The following is a 20005-nucleotide window of genomic DNA, read 5'->3' on the forward strand; positions in this document are numbered from 1 at the left end:
CCCACAGCCCCCCTGCGGGACCCGCGTTCTAAGGGATGCCTCCTCCATTTTTTCCAGTCGGTGGGGTGGGGTCTAGGTGCACAGAGGGCGATCAGAAACCGCCCCACCTCCCGGCGGAGGTGGCCGACTAGAATCCCGCTCTGATCCTCCCCTCTTTCTGGAATTTGCAAATGGGCCTCCTGGAGTGCTGGCTGTCCCCTTATCCTTCCCCCGCCCCCGAAAAAGAACAGTGTTCTGGGGCGCGGGATGCAGGGCGGCTGGGTGCACCAGAGCTGTTTCGGGCGGGCAAGAACCGTCGAGCCTGGGAGGAGGAAGGGGCGCTGGTCAGGCAGGAGATGGGGCCAGAACACACTCTTGGGACCCAGACTCGGGGCAGTTGTCCTCCCGTCCCCGCCGGTCGGCAGGACGCACGCAGCCAGCTGCCTCTCCCGGTGACCTCCAGCCGCAAAGGGCGAGCTGGCGGGGGCTGGGCTGCGGGTGAGGGCTTCGGGAAGCCCGCGGGGCCAGGGAGGGGGGCGTTCCAGCTGCCCGACGACCCGCCGGTGGCGCTGGGGCAGGTAGCCGGACGCACGCTGGCACAAGGATCGTCCCCGGGGGCGGGCGCAGCGAAAACACCTTGGGAGGCGGCGCCGCGCGGCTGAGCGCCGCTGCCCTGGGAATAGGACGGCACTCGGCACCGCGAGCTGAGAGCACTTTCATAAATTTTGTATGGGAGGCGCTCCGTGAGCGGGGGCGGGGAGCGGAGAGGGAGGGAGGGAGCTAGCGAGCGAGGGAGGGAAGGAGGAGGAGAGGTGGGGGAAGCCGGGGGGAGGAAGGGAGGCGCCCCGCTCCGCCGTTCGCTAGGTCCTGCAAACGCGCGCTGGGCGCTTTCCTCGGAGCTCGGCGGTGCGCGCGAGCGCCCTTTTGCAGCAACCGCGGCGGCTGCTGCCCGAGGGGGCGAAGAAGAGGGGGCTGTGGCCGGCGGTCCAGGGGGCGGCGTCCCCCCCCCCTCAAAACCGCCTGCAAAGTGCTCGGGGTGGCAGAAGCAGGCCTCCGGCTGCGCGAAACGAACCGCTCGCCCCGGGGCTGCCGGGCAGCGCCGCGGCTGCAGGCGGGCGCCGGTGTCCTCGGCGCGGGGCTTGGGCTCACCATGCCCCTGCGGGGCCGGGCCGCCGGGCACAAGCGGATCCCGGGTTTGCCCCCGCCTCGACGCGCTCGGATTAACTGCAACTGGCGCCTAGGGATTTGAATCTGGACCTCGGAAGGGAAGCGCACCTAGGCCGACCTCGGAACGGCGGCCCCACGGCCAACATGCTTCGCAAAGGTGAGTTGGAGCCGCAGGGGCAAGTTGGAGTTGGATGCGCACGGGACAGAGCCACGAGCCCGGGAGCCGTGTGGCTCCGGAGCTCTGGCTCCGGGAAGCAGCCTCTTGGTGGACTGGCGGGCAATGCCGGACGCACCCACCGAGAGGCTGCCGCCGGGGCTCGGCTCCTGTTGGTAGCCGGTTACGAAATCCCGGGTCCGCTGCATGATGAAGAGGCCATACCAGAGAATCTGGCGTGGCGGGGGTTAGCCTGAAACTGCGGTGGGTGGCGGGAGGTGGAAGGGGAGCCTGCCTCCTGGGACCTTCGCTTTAGCGTTATAAAGTTTTGCACTTGCAGGCTGCGTTCCCTGTGCCGGCACCTGCCCCTACTTCGGCCGCTTCGGCGGGGCCGGGACCAACCCGAGTAGCCGGCTGCAAGTCACCAACCTGTGCCAGAGCTCTCGGCGTGCGCCCTGGCTCCCCACGCGCAGCACGGACGCCTTATCCCCAGCGGCGGAGGGTGGGGAGCGGCAAGCGCCTGAGGGATGGCTGCCCAAACTTTCCTTCTGCCTGAAGCGGAGGGACGCGAATGCTGAGACAGCGCAGACAAGTGTGTGAAGCCGGTACCAGGCTCAACTTGTGGAGAACCGGCTATGCGCTCGCCTCACCCGCGTCCCCCGCGGCTAGCGACCCCCGGTACCAAGCGCGGCAAAGTTGGCGCGGTGCTCCGGGAAAAGCCCGCCGCGCCCCCACGTGGTTGCCGCTCAGGGCGCTGTCCCTGGGGGCCCAGGAAGGGCAGGTGACCACCCGGGAGCCCGAGCGCGCACTGGCCAGCCACCCGCTGCTTGGGTCTCTGTGTCGGCTCTGTCCCCGTCCCGAGTCCTACGGGCTGTGACTCCCCGCAGGGACCACTCCACCCCACTCGTCCCTGGCCCCGGTCGGGCGTCGGACGAGCCGCGCGGCTCCTGTGGCTGGCGGTCCGGGCTCTGCGGGAGCGGGCTGAGGCGGGAGCTCAGGTAGCGGAGGGGCCTGATCCCTGCGCTCCACGCTCCAGCCTTAATCCGCCCCTGTTTCCATGGCAACAGACCGAGGTGTCGTAAGCACAGCATTCTGACCTCACAGCGGGCTGGGGAAGGAGAAAACGGGCAGGGGGAGGTGGCTGACATGCAGGGATGGGGGGAACAGGAGAGGGAAGCGAAGCCCCAAGGTGGATGGGGAGAAGCAAGTGCAGGGGTGAAGGGAGAAGCCGAGAGAAGTGGGTCGGGCAGGTGGGTGGGAAAAGCAAGCCTTTGGTGGGGGGATGTGGACAGAAAGGGCTGGGTAAGGGTCTTGGTAGCCCACCATGTGGGAGTAGTCACAAACTTGTGTGTGACTTATGGTCTGCGTCCACGTGGCTGGGTGCAGCAGTGCTGTTTGCCATGGTGTGGGAAAGCACAGCGGGTTATGGACGCTGCTCCTTGGCTGCACCCTGCTGAAAGGGGCCAGTAGTAGGCGCGAGTCTGGGCAGCTTGGGGCTGGCGTGCAAGCTTCCCCCATGGGCAAAAGGCTTCCCAGACAGTTTTAAAAGGCTGCAGGTCTGTGATGAAGGTGATGGATCAGAGCTGACATGGTTATTTCCCTGTTGATCTTTTGTCTTTGGGCAGTTAAAAAGGAGCCCAGAAGCGGCCCACACGGGGTGGGGGTTCCTTCAGGTGCCCCAGGAGTCTCTCCCACCCCTACAGCCCAGAGGCTCCAATCTGGATGAGGCCCTGGGTGTATTCTGGGCCCTGCTCCCTGGGGAGGGAGTGGGGGAGGCTCCTTAGCCTGCTCCAGAAGCGGCCACTGGAGGTTTGGCAGTCACATGAGTGTGTGTGCCACACAGGCTGTTTTTCCTTCCCTGCTCTGCCTGGCTGGCAAGAGAGATGCCACCCACAAGAAGGTTTGTGCCTGCCTTGGCCTGAGGGGAGTGGAGAAGCCCTCTGCTGGCCCGGAGCGAGCTGCTGAGATTTTGTAAGGACAAATGAGTTCTTTTTGGTCCCCTACTGGGCTTTTTTTGGCGTTGGCCGGTAGGATTCTGGTGCCTGGGAGTGGTCTCTTCCACAAGCATGTACAGGATTACAGATGTTCTGGGTGGGTGCGAGGTGTGTGCCCAAAGCCAACCAAGACTGTGCCTGCAGCTGGTGCCAACGGAGGCGCCCTTGAGGCCTGTGCTGCTAAGCCTGTTCCTGAGGACACCTAGCGGGAATGCTGCAGGTGGAGACCTGGTGCTGTTTTCCTCCCTCCTGTCCTGTGGCTGCTGTGCCCTTCTAAAACCCTGAGGCAGCTAGGTGGTCTGCTTCTGATCTGGAAAGCGATTGGAAGGATGAGGAAAGGGCAACAATCCAATGCCTCAGGAAAGAGGGGTAGAGAGAAATACCCTGGCCTTTCTGCACAGGGAAGAGCTCATGGGCCTGATGCTGGAATTAAGAAGCCTCCATGCTTAGGAAACCTAAGAAGAAGGCAAAAGGAGGCTTGGAACCATGAGGGGTATCACTCTGCTTTCATATATATATATATATATATTTTAAGATTTTATTTATTTGCAAGACACAGTTACAGAGAATCATTTGCTGGTTCACTCTCCAAATGACAATAATGGCTGGAGCCTGTTTGGGGGCAGGGAGCCAAGCATGTGGTCCATCTTCTGTGCTCCCAGGTGCACTAGCAGGGAGCTGCATCAGAAGTGGAGCAGCTGCTACTGGAGCCTTCACCTGACTTTGAAAGCGGCGACTTCAGCCGGCTTTCCTCTGCTTTCCTCTGAAAACTCAACCCTGGCAGGACATTGTTAGGGAGTGGAGGAACCTTGAGCCTCTGGATGGACAGATTCTACTGGCCACAGCCAGAACAGTCCCAGAGGGATGTATGCCCTTTCTGCTCTCCCATCTCCTCACCTACCCTGGCAGAAGTTGGCATACAGAAGGCACACTCCTGGTTAACAGACGCCAGGCAGGCAGCAGGCGAGGCAAGGATGGTCCCAGCTGGCCCGCAGCCGTGGGTGGAAGGGCAGCCTGCTGGGGCCTGGGGGTCGCCAGAAGCAGCCTGCTGAAGTTGGAAATCTATGATTTTCATTTTTAGAGTTACAAAAACAGAATGCAAATTAAGAGCCTCTGGGTTAATACAGAGCTTTCCCTTAAACTTTGTCTTGTTAAGCAAGGAGAGAGAGTGCCAAATAGGCTTTGTTAAGTGGCAGTCTAATTAATAATTTAAAATCTTGTAGCTGTCTTTCATTAGAATTTATCTATACATCAACCACAAAATCAGTCAAACACACTCATTTATAAGTTAATGCCCTGCCTGAATAATTCACAACCAGCTAGGTTAAGTCCTGCAACCCAGAAAAATACATTTTGTCTTCTTGGTTGGCAGATCAACATGGCTTGACTTGGTGGCTGAGTTAGGCTTCTCTTTTGTGGAACGAAGGGTGACAGGGGCCTTGGTGTCATCAGGTGACTGATGGGTTTGAATCCAGGGTGTCCCCAGCTGAACAGAGGGTCTCAATGTGGCCACATGTGAGCAGACTCCCTCTCTGCGCCTCCTCAGAGGAACAGGATCTGAGGCTGTTGGTCATAGGCCCCATTACAGAGGGAGAGGGGCGAATGGTCCAGGGATGACCCCGGTACTTCTTGCTGCTGGAGAGGGAGTGTGGCTTCTTAGCTCCAGTTCAAGGGCAGATGTGGGCTTTCAACCTTCCCAACCCACTCTGTCCAGATCCCGCAGTCAAGTCTAGTGGAACCAATCTGGCCCTCAAGAGCTTCTTTTCGTTAGGAGCTTCAGGGCAGCTTCTCTCCTCGAAGCTATTGGTCCTATGCCAGGAAAGAGAAGCCAAGAGGGGGAATTTTAGGAGGCATCATGCTACCTTGGCAGAGAGAGAGTCAGGGAGTTGCTAAGTCAAGCCTTTGCATGTGTTTGTTCACCAGTGGCTAGAATAAAAGCAAGGACAGCAGTGCAGTGTCGTCCCCCGCCCCCTTCCCGCTGTGAAGACAGACAACATGGAAAATATGCTTCAGTTCCGTTCCTGTCCTGCACACGGACAAATCCTTATCATGGAGTCCTCAGATTTGTTTTTCCAGAGGAAACTGTCCCAGCATGGACACAAGTCCCCCCATTGCAGGAATGACCCCTGGAACTTCGGGCCCTTGCTTCTGGGGGTTCAACGGCACTGCTGATAAAGACCAGCTAGGGATACAGAGCAGACGTGTGCTGGACACAGGTGAGGTTCGTGGCCATGTTTGGAAGGACAAAGTCTCATTAGGAAAAGGGACCAGAAGAGGCCTCCTGACCCATGGCAGATGGGGCCGAGGGGCAACCGTGTGGAGTGAATCCAGCTCCTGTGACTTCAGGATCAGAGCCTGGAGAAGGACAAGAGCTGTCCACCTGCTGGAGAAGAAAAGGAGGGGGCAGGTATTGTGAAGGGTGTCAGGAACGGATCTGTTTGGTGCCATCTGCAGTGAAGTAGCGGTTAAGGTTAAAGCAGAGAGAAGATGACAGGGAGGGAACAGATGGCCGAGGAAGCAAAATAGCTGGCGAAACAGGAACAGAGCCTCCAGGGAGAGTAGAAGGCAGGACCTCTGCACGCAATACCGGAAGAGGCACTGGCCTGGGGCTTCGGTGGCCAGACCACCCCCTGGAGTTGGAAGTAAGAGAGGGTGAGGCAGTGGCCCCAGCATGAGGCTCCCCCAAGGCCAAGAAGAGGACTCTGGAAGCTGCCAGTCTCAAGTCTAGGAGCCCAGGAGCAGAGATCACCTAGGATAGCTGTGGACTTGGTGGGAGAGGTCTAGCTGATTTGTTGTCCATCACAAGAATGAGGTAAAGCCACCTGGAGTCTCACAGAGCACTCCTGGTTGGTCTGCCGGGAGAAGGTGCCATGCTAAGTGGAAGCAGACTAGAAGGAACACATCATTGTTTCCAGCCTGCCCTTGGTCCGCATAAACCAGTGACTGGCGACATGCTGGTCAGAGCTGCTCATACTTACTGTCTGCCATGGGTCAGCAGGTCTCTCATTTTCCTAACAAGACTTGGTCCTTCCAGTACACGTCTGTTCCGCGTCCCTACCTGGTCTCCGTCAGCAGTGTTGTTGAACGACCCTCCCCTTCCCCAAAAGCTAGTGAGCCAAAGCAGGGGCCAGAAGCTCCAGAGATCATTCCTGCAATGGGAGAGCTTGTGTCTGTGCTGGGAGTTTGAGCTCCTGGACAGCTTAGTATAGTCCAGATTTTTTTTTTTAAGATTTATTTATTTTTTATTGGAAAAGCATACAGAGAGAAGGAGATACAGAGAGAAAACTCTTCCATTTGCTAGTTCACTCCCTAAGTGGCTGCAATGGCCAGAGCTGAGCTGATTCGAAGTCAGGAACTGGGAGCTTCTGCCAGGTCTCCCACGCAGGCACAGGGTCCCAAGGCTTTGGGCCGTCCTCTACAGTCTTTCCAGGCCACAAGCAGGGAGCCGGATGGGAAGTACAGCAACTGGGATGCAAACTGGCACCCATATTGGATCCCAGCAGAATCAAAGTGAGGATTTAGCCACTAGGCTACTGTGCCAGGCCCAGCTCAGCGTATTTCATGCCTCCTTCCTATCTGTCCACAAGCGCCCTGCCAGTTCTGTCCATGCTTATTCTTGCTTACATTTTTATGGATGTGAACAAGACAAGAAATCTTTTAGCTGCTGCTGGTTCACTCCCCACTGTCCAGAAGAAACAGGGCTGGGCCAGGATGAAGCCATGAGCCTAGAATTCCATCCAGGTCTCTCCTGTGGATGGCAGAGACCCAACTAGTTGAGCCATCACTTGCTGCTCCCAGGATGTGCATTAGCAAGAAACTGGAATCGCAAGAAGAGCTGGAACTTGAACCCAGGCTACTTGGGATGCAGACATTTCAAATAGTATTTTTTTTTGTTATTATTTTCAAATAGCATCTCTTTTTAAAGGTTTTTTTTTTTTTTTTGGAAAGTCAAATATACAGAGAGGAAGATTGTGCATCCGTTGATTCACTTCCCAAGTGGCTGCAATGGCCAGAACTGAACTGAACCAAAACCAAGAGCCTCTTCTGGGTTTCCCATGCAGGTGCAGGGTCCTAAGGCTTTGGGCCATCCTCAACCGTTTTCCCAGGCAACAAGCAGAGAGCTGGTGGGAAACAGGGCTGCCAGGATATAAACCGGCGCCCATATGGGATTCAGGCGCATGCAAGGCCATACTACTGTGCCGGGCCCTCCAAATAGTATTTTGCTGCACCAAATGCCTGCCTTTGATTTCTAGTTTAAAGAAAGAAGACTGAGGTGCTAGTGTTGTGGTGTAGTGGGTTAAAGTACTGTCTGTGCTGTGCCCGCATACTATATAGATGCCAGTGAGGATCCTGGCTGCTGTACTTCTGATCCAGCTGCATGCTAACGTGCTTAGGAAAGCAGCAGAAGATGGCCCAAGTGCTTGGGCCCCTATACCCACATGACAGTAGATCCAAATGGACTTCCAGATTCTTGCCTTCTGCCTGGCCCAGCCCTCGCCACTTTGGCAAGTTGAGGAATGAACCAGTGGATAGAACCTCTCTCTCGGCCTTTCCAATAAATACATCTTTTCTTTTTTTTTCTTAACAATACAAGAGGGAAAGAGAAATCTGAAGCATGGAGAGAAGCAGGCCCTTGCTCTGGGCCACCCAGTTGGCACATTATTGAGTCAGAACACAATGCTGCTATGTCTGCCAAGCCCACATTCTTTCCCCTACTGTGTCAATCTCTTAGCTCCTCTCTCTCACGTGCCCATCTGTCTTGATTTCTATGACATTTGTTTTGTGAGGTACTGGGCTGCTGAATCATTTGTGTCCTGCTATAGAGATCCCTGGTACTTGCCACACACTCCCTTCCTGGCATCCGCTGGGAAGGCTCCCCCAGTCCTGAGCCACTCCCTCATGAACCCTCTTGGAAGACACCCTGGTCTCCTGCTGTGGTTTCTTCACTGGGGACCAAAATGGGACAGTGGGCCAGAGCCCCTTCTGCCTGCTTTCGTGCCCCTGAGAAATGCCCCAAGTCGTGATATATTTGGGGGGGCAGGACCATGCGTGGATTCTCAGCTTTCCCCGAAGATTGCTCTCCCTGGCTCACCCCTTCTTCCTGGCTTGCCTGATGCATCTGATACAGCCACACCCCATACTGGCTGGGGGAGGTGACCTCTGCACCTGCCCCTACTTCTGCAGAGTGCTCTCTCGTTGCAGGAGGCCTTCTTTCCTTGCCCCAACCCTGGTCCACCAGCCAGGTGGCAGCTGCAGAGAGGCGGCTAACATCTTCCCACGGTTCTTTTTGGGGAGGAAGAGGTTGAAGTCAGGCGGGGAGTGCAGCTGATCCTGGGCTGTTGGAAGAACAGAATCCCACAGGCTCTGCTCCCCAGCCCGCTCGCCACTCACAAGGGGGGTCATCTGATCTGCAAGATTCGGCGGGTGCTCTTGAGCTTGTGATTACTGTCTAATCAGTCAGCAAAGTCTGGATACAAAAGCGCAAACAGACCCCACGATCTGATTCAGAAGAGGCACTCTGGAGGCCTCTGTGCTGTCGTATGGTGAGGGTTGTGCATGTTTGTGTGCGTGCTGGCACAGACAGAAACACACCTGTGAGCAGACAACCACCTCCCCAGCCTGCGCATGTGTGAAGCCCTGGGTGGCATGCTGGCACACATTGGCACCCACGGCCTGGGTCCCTCCAGGGGTTCCGTCAAGAGTAGGTAGGCTAGCACAGGATTTGCTGCATGTCCCACACAAAGCTTCCTGAGTGGGTGTGAGGCCTGTCCTGGCAGGGATTGGGTGGACAGGATGTGTCTGTCACCCCATTGGGAGTCAGAGGAGTCCATTGGTGAAAAAGGGTCCCCAAATCAGGAGGCAGCTGCCTGCTGACCCCTCAGCCTGGCCAGCTAGTATGTGTTTGCCTCTCTTCCAGATCGTACTAACGGGCTTTGCCATCTCTTCCTGGGCACCTGAGCCAACTCCTAGTGAAGGGGCCTTGCCACAGGCAGAGATTCATGAGGCCCTGGGGGGAAAATTGGCATTCTTCTTAGGATGATTTATTTATAGGGCGATTGGCTGATGGGGATGTGGAGGCCACGGTCCCTCCATTAGCAAGAAGCATGCGAGGCAGGAAGCCCCGCTCTGCGTTTGACATTCAGTGGGGTGACTCCTACCGGGGAGCTGCTTTTGCTTTCAGAAGGTTTTGCCTTTAATGTTCTATTCATGGACTTGTCTGTGCAGGCTGGGGGAAGGACGGGGCATGTGGTGAGGTGGGCTGGGAGAGCGGGGGTGGGGGCTTGAGGCTGGCCAGCCTCGATGGAGGCTGAGCCCTGGGAAGTCAGTGGGTGGCTGGCACAGGGGTAGCAAGGGCCAGCAGGGCACAAGAAGGCAGCCGCTGTGCTCCTGCACCACAGGCCCACACCTCTTACTTGCATGTGCCACGAGCCCCACACTGCGTGTTGAGTTCTCCTGGCCATCTCTGTTCACTGGCTGCTGGGCCCTGCCTCCCGCCGCAGCCGTGTGACGACCCTGGCTTTGGCCTTGCCACAGGCCTGACTGTGAGCTGCTGGAGAGAGCAGCGAGGTTGGAGCTTCCCAGGAAGCTGGGTTTCACTCTCCTCATGCCTGACCCACGAAAATCCTGTGTATACCTGCTAACTCAGTTTCCTCATTTGTAAAAATGACTCGACAGATAGTCTTGCAAATGTCCTTGGCTGCAGAGCAGTGTTTGCAGGTGGTACTTAGAGTGTGTGTGTAAGTGTGTATGTTTGTGTGAGTGTGTGTATGTGTGTGTGTGTGTGTGTGTGTGTGTGTGTGTGTGTGTGTGTGTGTGTGTGTGTTTGAAAGTATGTATGGCAGGGGACAGGGAGAAGGTGTTCCTCCTTTGGCCTGGCTGGCACCCACCCCGGCTGTCCTTGCAGTTTGGACACTCAGGGAGTCCGTTGTGGTCCTCTCCCAAACAGGCCGTGCACACAGGAAAGCTACAAATGTGCTGAGTGTTGTATCCAGGCAATAAGGCCGCCATGGCCCTGCGTGGGTGAGCTGCTTCCTCCTGTCACAGTCACGTCCCACACGCATGTGGCCTCCTTGCCTGTGCCCCCCTCATCAGGCCTCTGGCTCTCTCCCCAGCCCATCGTTCCACCACCTCGCCTGGCCCCACACCTCACCTGCCTGACATCGCCCACACCTGCTTGGCCCTCTGGCAACAGGTGACTGCAGTGGCCAGGCAGTTTGTCCCAGCTGCCCTCATGCAGTGGCCCAGGTCTTCTTCCTGTGACCATGGCTACTGCTGTTCCACCTGCCGGGCTAGCTTCTCCTCCTCTTACTATCCTTCAGAGAGGGGCTTCTCTGACCAGCACCTCAGACCTTCACCCTTTACATCCTGTTCTGGGGACTTTAGCATATCTCTTTACCACTATACTCCCACCCCCGTCCCCCAGATCCAACCTCCAGCCACAGTGCTGCTTCTGCCATTGGGAGCTGTCTGTCCAGCTCATCCCCAAGGACCCCACTGGTGGCTTCACACCACTGCTACTTGAGACCTGCAGCCACAGCTGAGTCTCTGTCTTCTGTCCTCTTCCCTTGATGCTGGGCAAGGCCTCTTGTTCTCTCAGCCCCAGCATAGCCAGCCCCAGCATAGCCTGCCCCTCCTCCAGCTCTGCCCAGGTGGCTGAGCACTGCCTTCCCTCTGGCCTGCCTCCTCTCTGGCCTTCACCCTCACTGGCTGACAGGTTCTGGGTGCAGTTACTCTTGTCTGTGATCTTGCTGCCCACAGCCTGCCCAGACCTGGAGCTCTAGGGCTCCCCGGCCACCTTCAGGCCAGCTGCATCACACTGGGCTGCAACATGCTCGACCTGTCTCTAAGGATGACCGGCAGCTCATTCTGCTAGGGCTGTCTCTTTGGTTCACACCTCTCCTCTGTGCCCTTTAGGGATCACCCTTTGGCTCCCACACTATGACAGAGGGCCAGGTCCGGTTGTTCCTGTCACAGGCCCAGCCCACTTCAATGCCAGTGTGCTTGTATCTGACTTTCCAGCTAGTTTCCAGGCTGGTGCATGGTCCCTGATTTCCCTGCTTGCTTCTCTAGAGCTGCTGTCTGACTTTGAGGGCAGCTTGCTAAGTTCATCGATGGGTTCCGCCTGGCCTTGTTGCCCTGGGCCGTCAGCTCGCTCCACCCAAGGGCACTAGCAGGTTTTCCCAGAAGAGAGGTGACACTAGGAAAGGTCAGGTGTCTGGTAAGGCAGTGAGACAGAGAGGAGAAGGAGCTGAAAAAGGGCGCATCTGCAACCAGCTAACCCAGGGGACCCACTATAGCCTGCACCTTGAGGTGATCTCACCCAGTTGGGGGATTCTGGGATGTCCTCTGGATCCTACTAGGCCCTAGTCGAGTGCAATTCCTTGGAGGCTGTGATTCCCCCAGCACTCAAGGCTGCCTTGTGGGTAAACACAACTAGCACCCTTGCCAGAGAAAACACTGAGGCATTGGGCACTGGGCAGTCAGGCTGGCATGAGTGGAGACGGTCAAAGTGAGGGCTTGTGTGCCAACTCTTGCAACACCTGTTATTCGGCACCTGTCAGAGGTTCTCTGTAACTACTTTTTCCCCCCTTTTATTTATTTTTATTTAAAAGGCAGAGTTAATACACATACACACACAGGGAGAGACAAAGAGATCTTCTATCTGCTGGTTCACTCCCCAAATGGCCTCAATGGCCAAAGTTGGGCTTATCTCAAAGAAGGAGCCAGGAGGGAGTTTTTCTGGGTCTCCTCTCTGAGTGTAGGGTCCCAAGAACTTGAGCAATCCTCCACTGCTTTCCCAGGCCAAGAGCAGAGAGCTGGATCAAAAGTGGAGCAGCTGGGACTCAAACTAGCAACCATATGGGATGCTCATGTTGCAGGTAGAGGCTTAGCTTGCTACTCCATGGCACCGGCTTCCTCTGCAACCATTAAAAAAAAAAAAAAGAGTGATTCAGGCCTGGTACAGTGGCCTAGTAGCTAAAGCCCTTGTCTTGAAAGCACCGGGATCCCATGTGGGCGCCGGTTCTAATCCCACCAGCTCCACTTCCCATCCAGCTCCCTGCTTGTGGCCTAGGAAAGCAGTCAAGGATTGCCCAAAGCCTTGGGACCCTGCACCCGTGAGGGAGACCCGGAGGAGGCTCCTGGCTCCTGGCTTCAGATCAGCGCAGCACTGGCCGTTGTGGTCACTTGGGGAGTGAATCATTGGACGGAAGATCTTCCTCTGTGTAGCCTCGTCTTTGTATAACTGACTTTGCAATAAAAATGAATAAATCTTAAAAAAAAAAGATTCAAGAGGCAGATAAAATGAGCAGAGAGAGAGAGAGCATGTGCCAATTCCATGGTACACTGCCCAAATGCCTGTAATGGCAGGGAGCTGGGCATTCAGTCCAGGTCTTCTGGATGGCTGGCAGGGACCCAGCTATCAGAGCCATCACCTGCTGTGTCCGAATTTGCACTGTTAGGAAACTGAGGTCCAGCCTACACCCTCTGATATGGGACTTGTGTTGACAAGTCTCTTAGCCACTAAGCCAGCACCTCTAAGTTCAGTAAGAGCCTCTACCCCCCCAACAGGCTTTTGGACCTGTGGACCCCGCCCCCCATAAGAGAAGTCACATAGTGTCCAGGATTTCCTAGTCCTGTTTAGTGCTTCCTTCTGTACTTATCAAATGATCCCCATTTCCCAGCAGGACCAGGCTAAGACAGCATCTTATGAAAAAGTAGAAAATGTCACACTGGGACAACAAATGAATTATGCTTTTATGAGATGATTAATAAGTATTGATTTGACTAATTTTTTATATAGGATGGAACACACATTTTCTTTTAAAGCAGGCTTTTTTTTTAAAAAAAAGATTTATTTATTTTTATTAGAAAGGCAGATTTATAGAGAGAAAGAGAGACAGAGAGAAAGATCTTCCATATGCTGGTTTATTCCCCCAATGGCTGCAAAGGCCAGAGTTGAGCCAATCTGAAGCCAGGAGCCAGGAACTCCTTCTGGTCTCCCATGTGGGTGCAGGATCTCAAGGCTTTGGATTATCCTCTACTGCTTTCCCAGGCCATAAGCAGGGAGCTGGATAAGAAGTGGAGCATCCGGGACATGAAATGGTGCCCATATGGGATGTTGGCACTTATAGGTGGAGAATTAGCCTGTTGAGCCACCATGCCAGACTCACACAAGAAATCTAGTACCAAAATCTCAGTTTCAGTTTGTTCTGTAGCCGTCAGAAAAACTGAATCATGATCATCTAGAGCTTGCTGGGGAAAGAGGCAATGAAAGAAGAAATCTAGAACTAGGAGTCGGGAGAGAATGGGGCTTTTTTAGGGGGGTGCAGAGATGAGTCCTACCACGGGATTTTCCCTGTATGTTGCCTCATGAAAGCAGGACCAGTTAGTCCCAGGTTACAGATGAGAAGACTAAGGGTCAGACTACAGAGCTTGGACAGGGCTGCAGCCACCTCATCGTGGCCCCGTCTCAGCGTGGCCCCAGGAAGCTGGCAAGGTATGTGCTGCGCTGGGAGAAGAAAAAGCAATCTCACCGGGAGAAGCTGAGTGTTGGAATTGGCAGGATTGCATAGAACAAAATTTGCACTATTGATTCCATGGCAAATGCAGACCCCCTCGTGGACACGCTGGGTTTCAGGGATCTGAGATGTTTGAATGAGGCTGGGCTGAACATGAGCACATCAAATTGCCAGGTGAATCAGAGCTCGGGCCAAGCCCGGGGTGAGAAGCAGGCCACTTCTGTCTCCTTGCCGCTGCTTTGAACTGCTCCTTCGCTTCCCTGGGAGGGCTCCTGGATTGTTGACCAGGCCTAAGGTTTAAACAGAATCTCTGAGCAGAGGGCAGGAGGCAGGGGCTGCACTGGGGCCTTGCTTAGGGGTAGGAGCCAGCCAGAGGGACTCATGGCCATGGGGCTGCCTAGTGGTCTTGTAACTGACCAACAAGGTAAGTTCTAAGGTTCAGGGCAGCCTGGTTGGAAAGGGAGATTTTGGCAAGGAATTGAGTGACTGGACCTCAAAAATCTCCAAGAGGGGTAGGGACACTCTAGTAAATGCAGCTTCTCGGCCCTGGTCTGTCCCCCGACTCTCCAGCTGGCTCCAGTTCTTGCCCTACCATCTGCACCCAGGCGACTTCACCTAGCCCAGGCCACCGTGGCTTGCTCATTGAGATGATCTTTCACTTTGGCTTCCTACAGCCAGTTGCTTCATAATCTGGCCATTTCCAGGAGGAGGATGCGGCATGGACCAACCTCTCCCACAGGGTGACCATCCATGCCTGAGCTGGCTATGTGCTGGTCAGCCAAGGAGGGCGCTGACTCCTGACTGCTACCCACCAGCTGGTACTACGGATCAAGCAGCGGTTAAACACAAAGCCCCCTGGATTTTTGGGAGGTAGATAGGAATCGACACACTGTAGTAGGGATAGGAGCTGAGAAGAAAATTAGCAGAGGGCTGGTTAGAGAACCAAGAGTAGAGCCCAGCGTCATGGCTCTATTTGCTGGTCCTCCACTTACAAGTGCTGGCATCCATATGGGACATATCCCAGCTGCTTTGTTTCCCATCCAGCTCCCTGCTTGTGTCCTGGGAGGGCAGTGGAGGATGGCCTAAAGCCTTGGGACCCTGCACCCATATGGGAGACCAAAAGAAGAAGCTCCTGACTCATGGCTTCGGATCAGCTCAGCTCTAGCCATTGAGGCCATTTGGGGACTTAACAAGCAGATGAAAAATCTTTCTATCTGTTAAATCTGCATTTCCAATAAAAAAAAAAAAGATGGCATGTGAGCTGTTGTGACAGGAAGATTGCCTGGGAATGCCTTCTGGTTAGGAGAGGTAACTACCAATGCCCCAGTGCTATGCCAGGAACTTCTGCAGACTTCAGAGCTGGGAGTGGCAGCAGGTGGGAGGGCCCTGAGGCAAGCGTGTGCTGGGCAAGCCCTTCCCGGCCGTGTGGCGGAGGCTACGGGCATGACAGGCGTCCTGGGGTGTGCCTGTGCAGCAGTGTTTGATTCTCTCTTTGTGAACAGTCCCAAGTCCATCAGGTACCTGGTTGGGAGTCAGAGACCAAGCAGGTGACTGGGACAGAGAAGGAGGGCTGGGAGTCTTCCTTCGCCTCAGGATTGTGCAGCTCTCCTGCTGGGCTGTTTCTGTAGACCAGACTAACATTTGAGTTCAGGTCTGTTCCCATAAGTCCCTCCCTTTTGCTTCTTCAAAGCTCAGCTCTGGGTGTGCTCGTCTTTTCCACCGATGTCTCATTTGTGCATCAGTCTTCCCTCTCAGGACTTAGAGCACCACCTCTGACCAGGCCTGACCTTCCATGTCTGGAGGCATTTCCTGAGTCACTGCGTTCTCCTTGTGGTCCAGAGATGGTGGCAGATGGGCGGTGGCCTAACTTGAGAAAAGAGGAGGAGGTCTTTGAAGGCAAGGTGGGCAAGCTGGCAAGGAGGAGGTGGCAGTGGTGCCGTTTGTAGGGCAGGATCGTGTTTGTGGCACAGAGCAACTGGCAGGAACCTGTTGCAGAGCCTAAGCACCAGGAACAATAAGCTTGCTTTCCCCAACAGCCACGTGGTCAATTTTGTGAACGTCTCCAAATAGTGCATGCCCATGGCAGAATGCACTGGAAAACCACAGGTTGGCCAACAGAAGGAAATCACCACCCTCTCACAGCACAGAGCCAAGCGTCAGAGGACACTTTCTTCGTCCTCTACTTCTTTCTCAGTCCAAGGGCATGAGTCCTGTCTGTTTGAGTTAACACTAAACATCAACCTCATAGAGAGAGGGGGGAATCTTCCATTTGCTGGTTCACTCCCCAAGTGGCTGCCGCAGCCAAGTCTGGACCAGGCTAAAGCCAGGAGCTAACAACTGCTTCCAGGTCTCTCACATATGGATGCAGAAATCCAACCACTTGTCCATCTGCTGTCTTCCCAGGCTCACCAGCAGTGAGCTGGAACTAGCATTCCAGCATCCCAAGTGGCGGCTTAGCCCACTGTGCCACAGTGCCAGCTCCTCAACCACCCTCCTGTGTTGGCAATTTCAATCGTCAGTGTTAACGACTGCAAAGGGCTCCATTATGTGACCTGCTAGCGAGGTATACAAGGCCACTGTTAAAATCCCCACTCCGCAGCCAACATGTAGCAGCCACAGCTTGTGGGCTTCTTAGCAGGAGTAGGAGGGAAAGGTGAGAGGCTATGGCTTTCACAGGGAGCCAGGCAGCTGGAGGCCTGTGTAGGAGGTCTGTGACCCCCGCTGGCACTATCCCAGGCTGAAACAACAGAGGACCCCATGGTGCCTGAAAGTCCTGAGGAGGGTCCATGTATGCAGCTGTGTGTGTGTGTGTGTGTGTGTCTGCGTGGGCTCTGACTGATCCCAGAGAGGAGATTTCATGTGCTTGGGAACCGGAGAGGCTTGTAGCAAAGAAAACTGCTGAGGGTAGGGGCTGGCATGGTGGTGCAATGGATTATGCCATCGCTGGCCACACTGGCATCCCACACTGGGAGTGCCAGTTTGAGTCCCAGCTGCCTCACTTCCAATCCAGTTCTCTGATTGTGGCCTGGGAAAGCAGTCGAGGATGGCCCAAAGCCTTGGGACCCTGTACCCACTTGGAAGATCAGAAGAAACTCCTGGCTCCTGGCTTCAGATCGACTCAGCTCTGGGCATTGTAGCCATTTGGGGAGTGAACATCCCACATGGGATGTTGGCACTTAAAGGTGGAAGATTAGCTAGTTGAGCCATTGTGCTGGCCCCACTCTGTTTCAAGTAAACAAAATAAATCTTACAAAAAAAAAAAAAAGAAAAAGAAAGAAAGAAAGAAAGAAAGAAAGAAAGAAAGAAAGAAAGAAAGAAAGAAAGAAAGAAAGAAAGAAAGAAAGAAAGAGAGCTCCTGAGGATAGGGTGTGCAGGAGACCATGCCCTCACTCCTGAGATTTGCACGACTTGCCCAGTGTCACAGCATTAGAAGTGGCTGTCTAGCACACTGACTGGTAACATACCATTCATCTGCCCAGGACCCGTACTCAGCGCCTGCCTCACCTCTGTCCCAACAGAAACATCTTTGTGGTTTCTTCAGCTGCTCCGACGGCTGTGCTTGCTCAGTGAGGCTGCCTTGCCAGGAGGGGAGGGGGCCTGGAGGAGAGGGCTCATTCTGAGGGTCTTTGCATTGGCTCAGCCCTTCACCTCTGAGTGAAGCCATTAAGCGGTGTATGGCCAAACTTAACTCCTGGACTTGGCATTCTTCTGTCTGTAAAATAGGGCTTGTAGTAGTCCCTGTGTCTAGGATTGAGCAGCTCAAAGGAGAGAAGGCTTATGAAGCTTGTGGCACTTGACCGTGGCCTGACCTGGAACCAGAGCTCAGTGCGGGCTGCCAGCGGGATGTGTCAAAGCTGCGGGTTCTCCATCCCGACAGAAGTCATGTGCACCCAGGCCCAGCTGTCCTTTGGAGTTTTGCCTTGTGCATCCAGAGCCACAGCTGGGCCAGAACCACAGGGACAGGTCACCTTGGGTGATTGGAGCAGAGTGCACCCTCTTTGGGGAGGGTCTTCTGCACTTCCTCCTGAACACTGTTACAGAACAAACTCTCCCCAAACTAGGTGTGGGTTTTGCCATGGAAACTCCAAACCTGGGTCCATTTGCCCTTCATGCAGAAAGCCAGTTGCCAACATGGAGGGGTGGAAGGAAGTGAGTGTTAATTGCAAAGCACAGAGCAAGTAGCTGGAAAACTGTGGCATAGTCACTGAGCACCTGGGAAGAGTTAGCGTGAAACTGAAACTGAACTGAGAGCTGCGTGCTCAGCTCATGTCCATGTTCCTAATGGTCAGTGCTGTCCGTGACCTTCCTCTGATTGGTCAACAATGCTGTGTGCTCTTTTGTGGGAATGTGTATGGTCACCAAGTGGGCTTCAATCAGTCTAGGGGGCTACTTGCCACTGATGCTTTCTGCCCCAGACCTGAAATTTCCCTAAACAGACCCCTCCCCACGTTTCCTCTATTGGAGAAGCAAATAAGTTCTTTTACTTTTATAGATTTATTCATTCAAAAGGCAAGAGAGGCAAAGAGAGAGGGATAGACAGACAAAGAAAGAGCTCTTCTCTCTGCTGGTTTACTCCCCAAGTGGCTGCAACGTCCAGGGCTGGATACCTGCATCCAGGGCTGACCCCAAAGGCAGGGGTCACGAGCTCCATTTAAGTCTCCCGCATAGGTGGCAGGGGACAAGCTATTGGACCATCTTCCTCTGTCTTCCCAGATGCATTAGCAGGGAGCTGGAAGGAAAGCTGAGCAGGGACTTGAGCTGCTGCGTCTCTAGGAGATGCGGCATTGCCAGCAGCAGCTTAGCTGGCTGCACCATGGTGCCAGTCCTGCAAACGCTTTCTTGAGCCTGGTGATTAAAACTCAGTAGCACCAGTTGTATCAGTCCCACAATTTAGCAAATTCTTTTTCTCCCTGAGGGACTGGCAAGGACATACCCGGCTAGTTATGGAAGGCCAGGTTGCCATGATGTCTTGCCTCTGCTTTTTAGGGACAGTTGACAGCAGTTGGTTTCACAACCAGGGTCACGGAGAAGTCCCCTAAGGCAGGGCAAGGGGAGCTGGGGAAAATGCCAGTGGTCATCACTTAGCAAAGAGCTGGGAGTTAGGGCCAACGTGGAAGCCTAGTGGCTAAATCCTCACCTTGCATCCGCTGGGATCCCATATGGATGCCAGTTTGTGTCCCTGCTGCTCCATTTTCCTTCCAGCTCCTCCTTGTGGCCTGGGAAAGCAGTAGAGGATTATTTCTACTGCTTGGGACCCTACCCTGGAAGAAGCTCCTGGCTCCTGGCTTCAGATCAGCTCAACTCCAGTTGTTGCGGCCATTTGGAGAGTGGACCAGTGGATGAAAGCTCTTTCTCTCTATCTCCCCTTCTCTCTGTCTGCCTTTCCAATCAAAAATAAATAAATAAATCTTAAAAAAAAAATCCAAGAGGTTTAGGGTCTCCCCGCAAGACCAGTGCAGCATCACCTGCTGCTAGCCCACAGCCCACTGGCCATAACGTCCTCCTCCTCTCCCAGATGGGGACCCCTTGATGAGGAAGGAGAACCCAGCCCCCCACCCCCAGGACTCAGTCTCGTGGGGTGGGGTGTGCAGTGAATGGTTCCTCTGCTTTTTTTACTTCTATGGCTGGAGCTGGGCACACAGAGTACCAGGCCCCTGCCTGGCCACCTACCAGTGCCCTTAGTGACACCTGCCTCTTGGGTTTTTTGTGAATTTGTGATAAAGTGGATGTATAGCGCCTTCCCAGCAGGAAGCAAAGCATTCAGAAACTAGCATCACTGCCGGCCCTCTGCAACCTCCATCCACTCTTCAGCAGCCAGGCAGCGAGCTCTGCTGTGTGCAGGGCCCTGTAGGGCTCAGGAGACCCCAGGGAGGCCACACACCTAGACTTGATGGATTTGCCTTAGGGTCCAGCCCCCTTTATTCAGGCCCTGCTGCCCCCACCAGCTGTGGGAGCCACAGCACAAGAGCGATGGGGGAGTGAGCAGCTTGTCTACTAGCCTGTGGGATCAGGAGTCGGGGCTGTGCCCTCCCCCACCAGATGAAGCCCCCAGAAGCAAAAGCCTCTCCCCACAGGAGAAGCTGGAATAGATTTCTCTTTTAATCCACTCCCTTGGAAAGAGCAGCAGTGGGCAGTGGGGCGTACAGGGGTGTTGGTTGCTGGTGGGGAGGGAATGTGGCCCAGGAGTGAGG

General features: G+C 54.9%; 1 protein-coding gene across 1 annotated transcript in view; it reads left to right on the forward strand.

The window, feature by feature from the left end:
- The first annotated feature begins 1426 nt into the window (after positions 1-1426).
- The window catches only part of RTN4RL1 (reticulon 4 receptor like 1), a 74160-nt gene continuing 55581 nt past the window's right edge, over positions 1427-20005 (forward strand). Inside the window, exons 1-2 of the mRNA XM_041000861.1 lie at positions 1427-1472; positions 1641-1892. Coding sequence (XP_040856795.1) covers positions 1427-1472; positions 1641-1892 — 298 coding nt within the window. The remainder of the gene's footprint in view (positions 1473-1640; positions 1893-20005) is intronic.

Source organism: Ochotona curzoniae, unplaced genomic scaffold, assembly GCF_017591425.1.
Source record: "Ochotona curzoniae isolate NIBS_2020 unplaced genomic scaffold, NIBS_Ocur_1.0 scaffold_2453, whole genome shotgun sequence".
Taxonomy (NCBI): Eukaryota; Metazoa; Chordata; class Mammalia; order Lagomorpha; family Ochotonidae; genus Ochotona; species Ochotona curzoniae.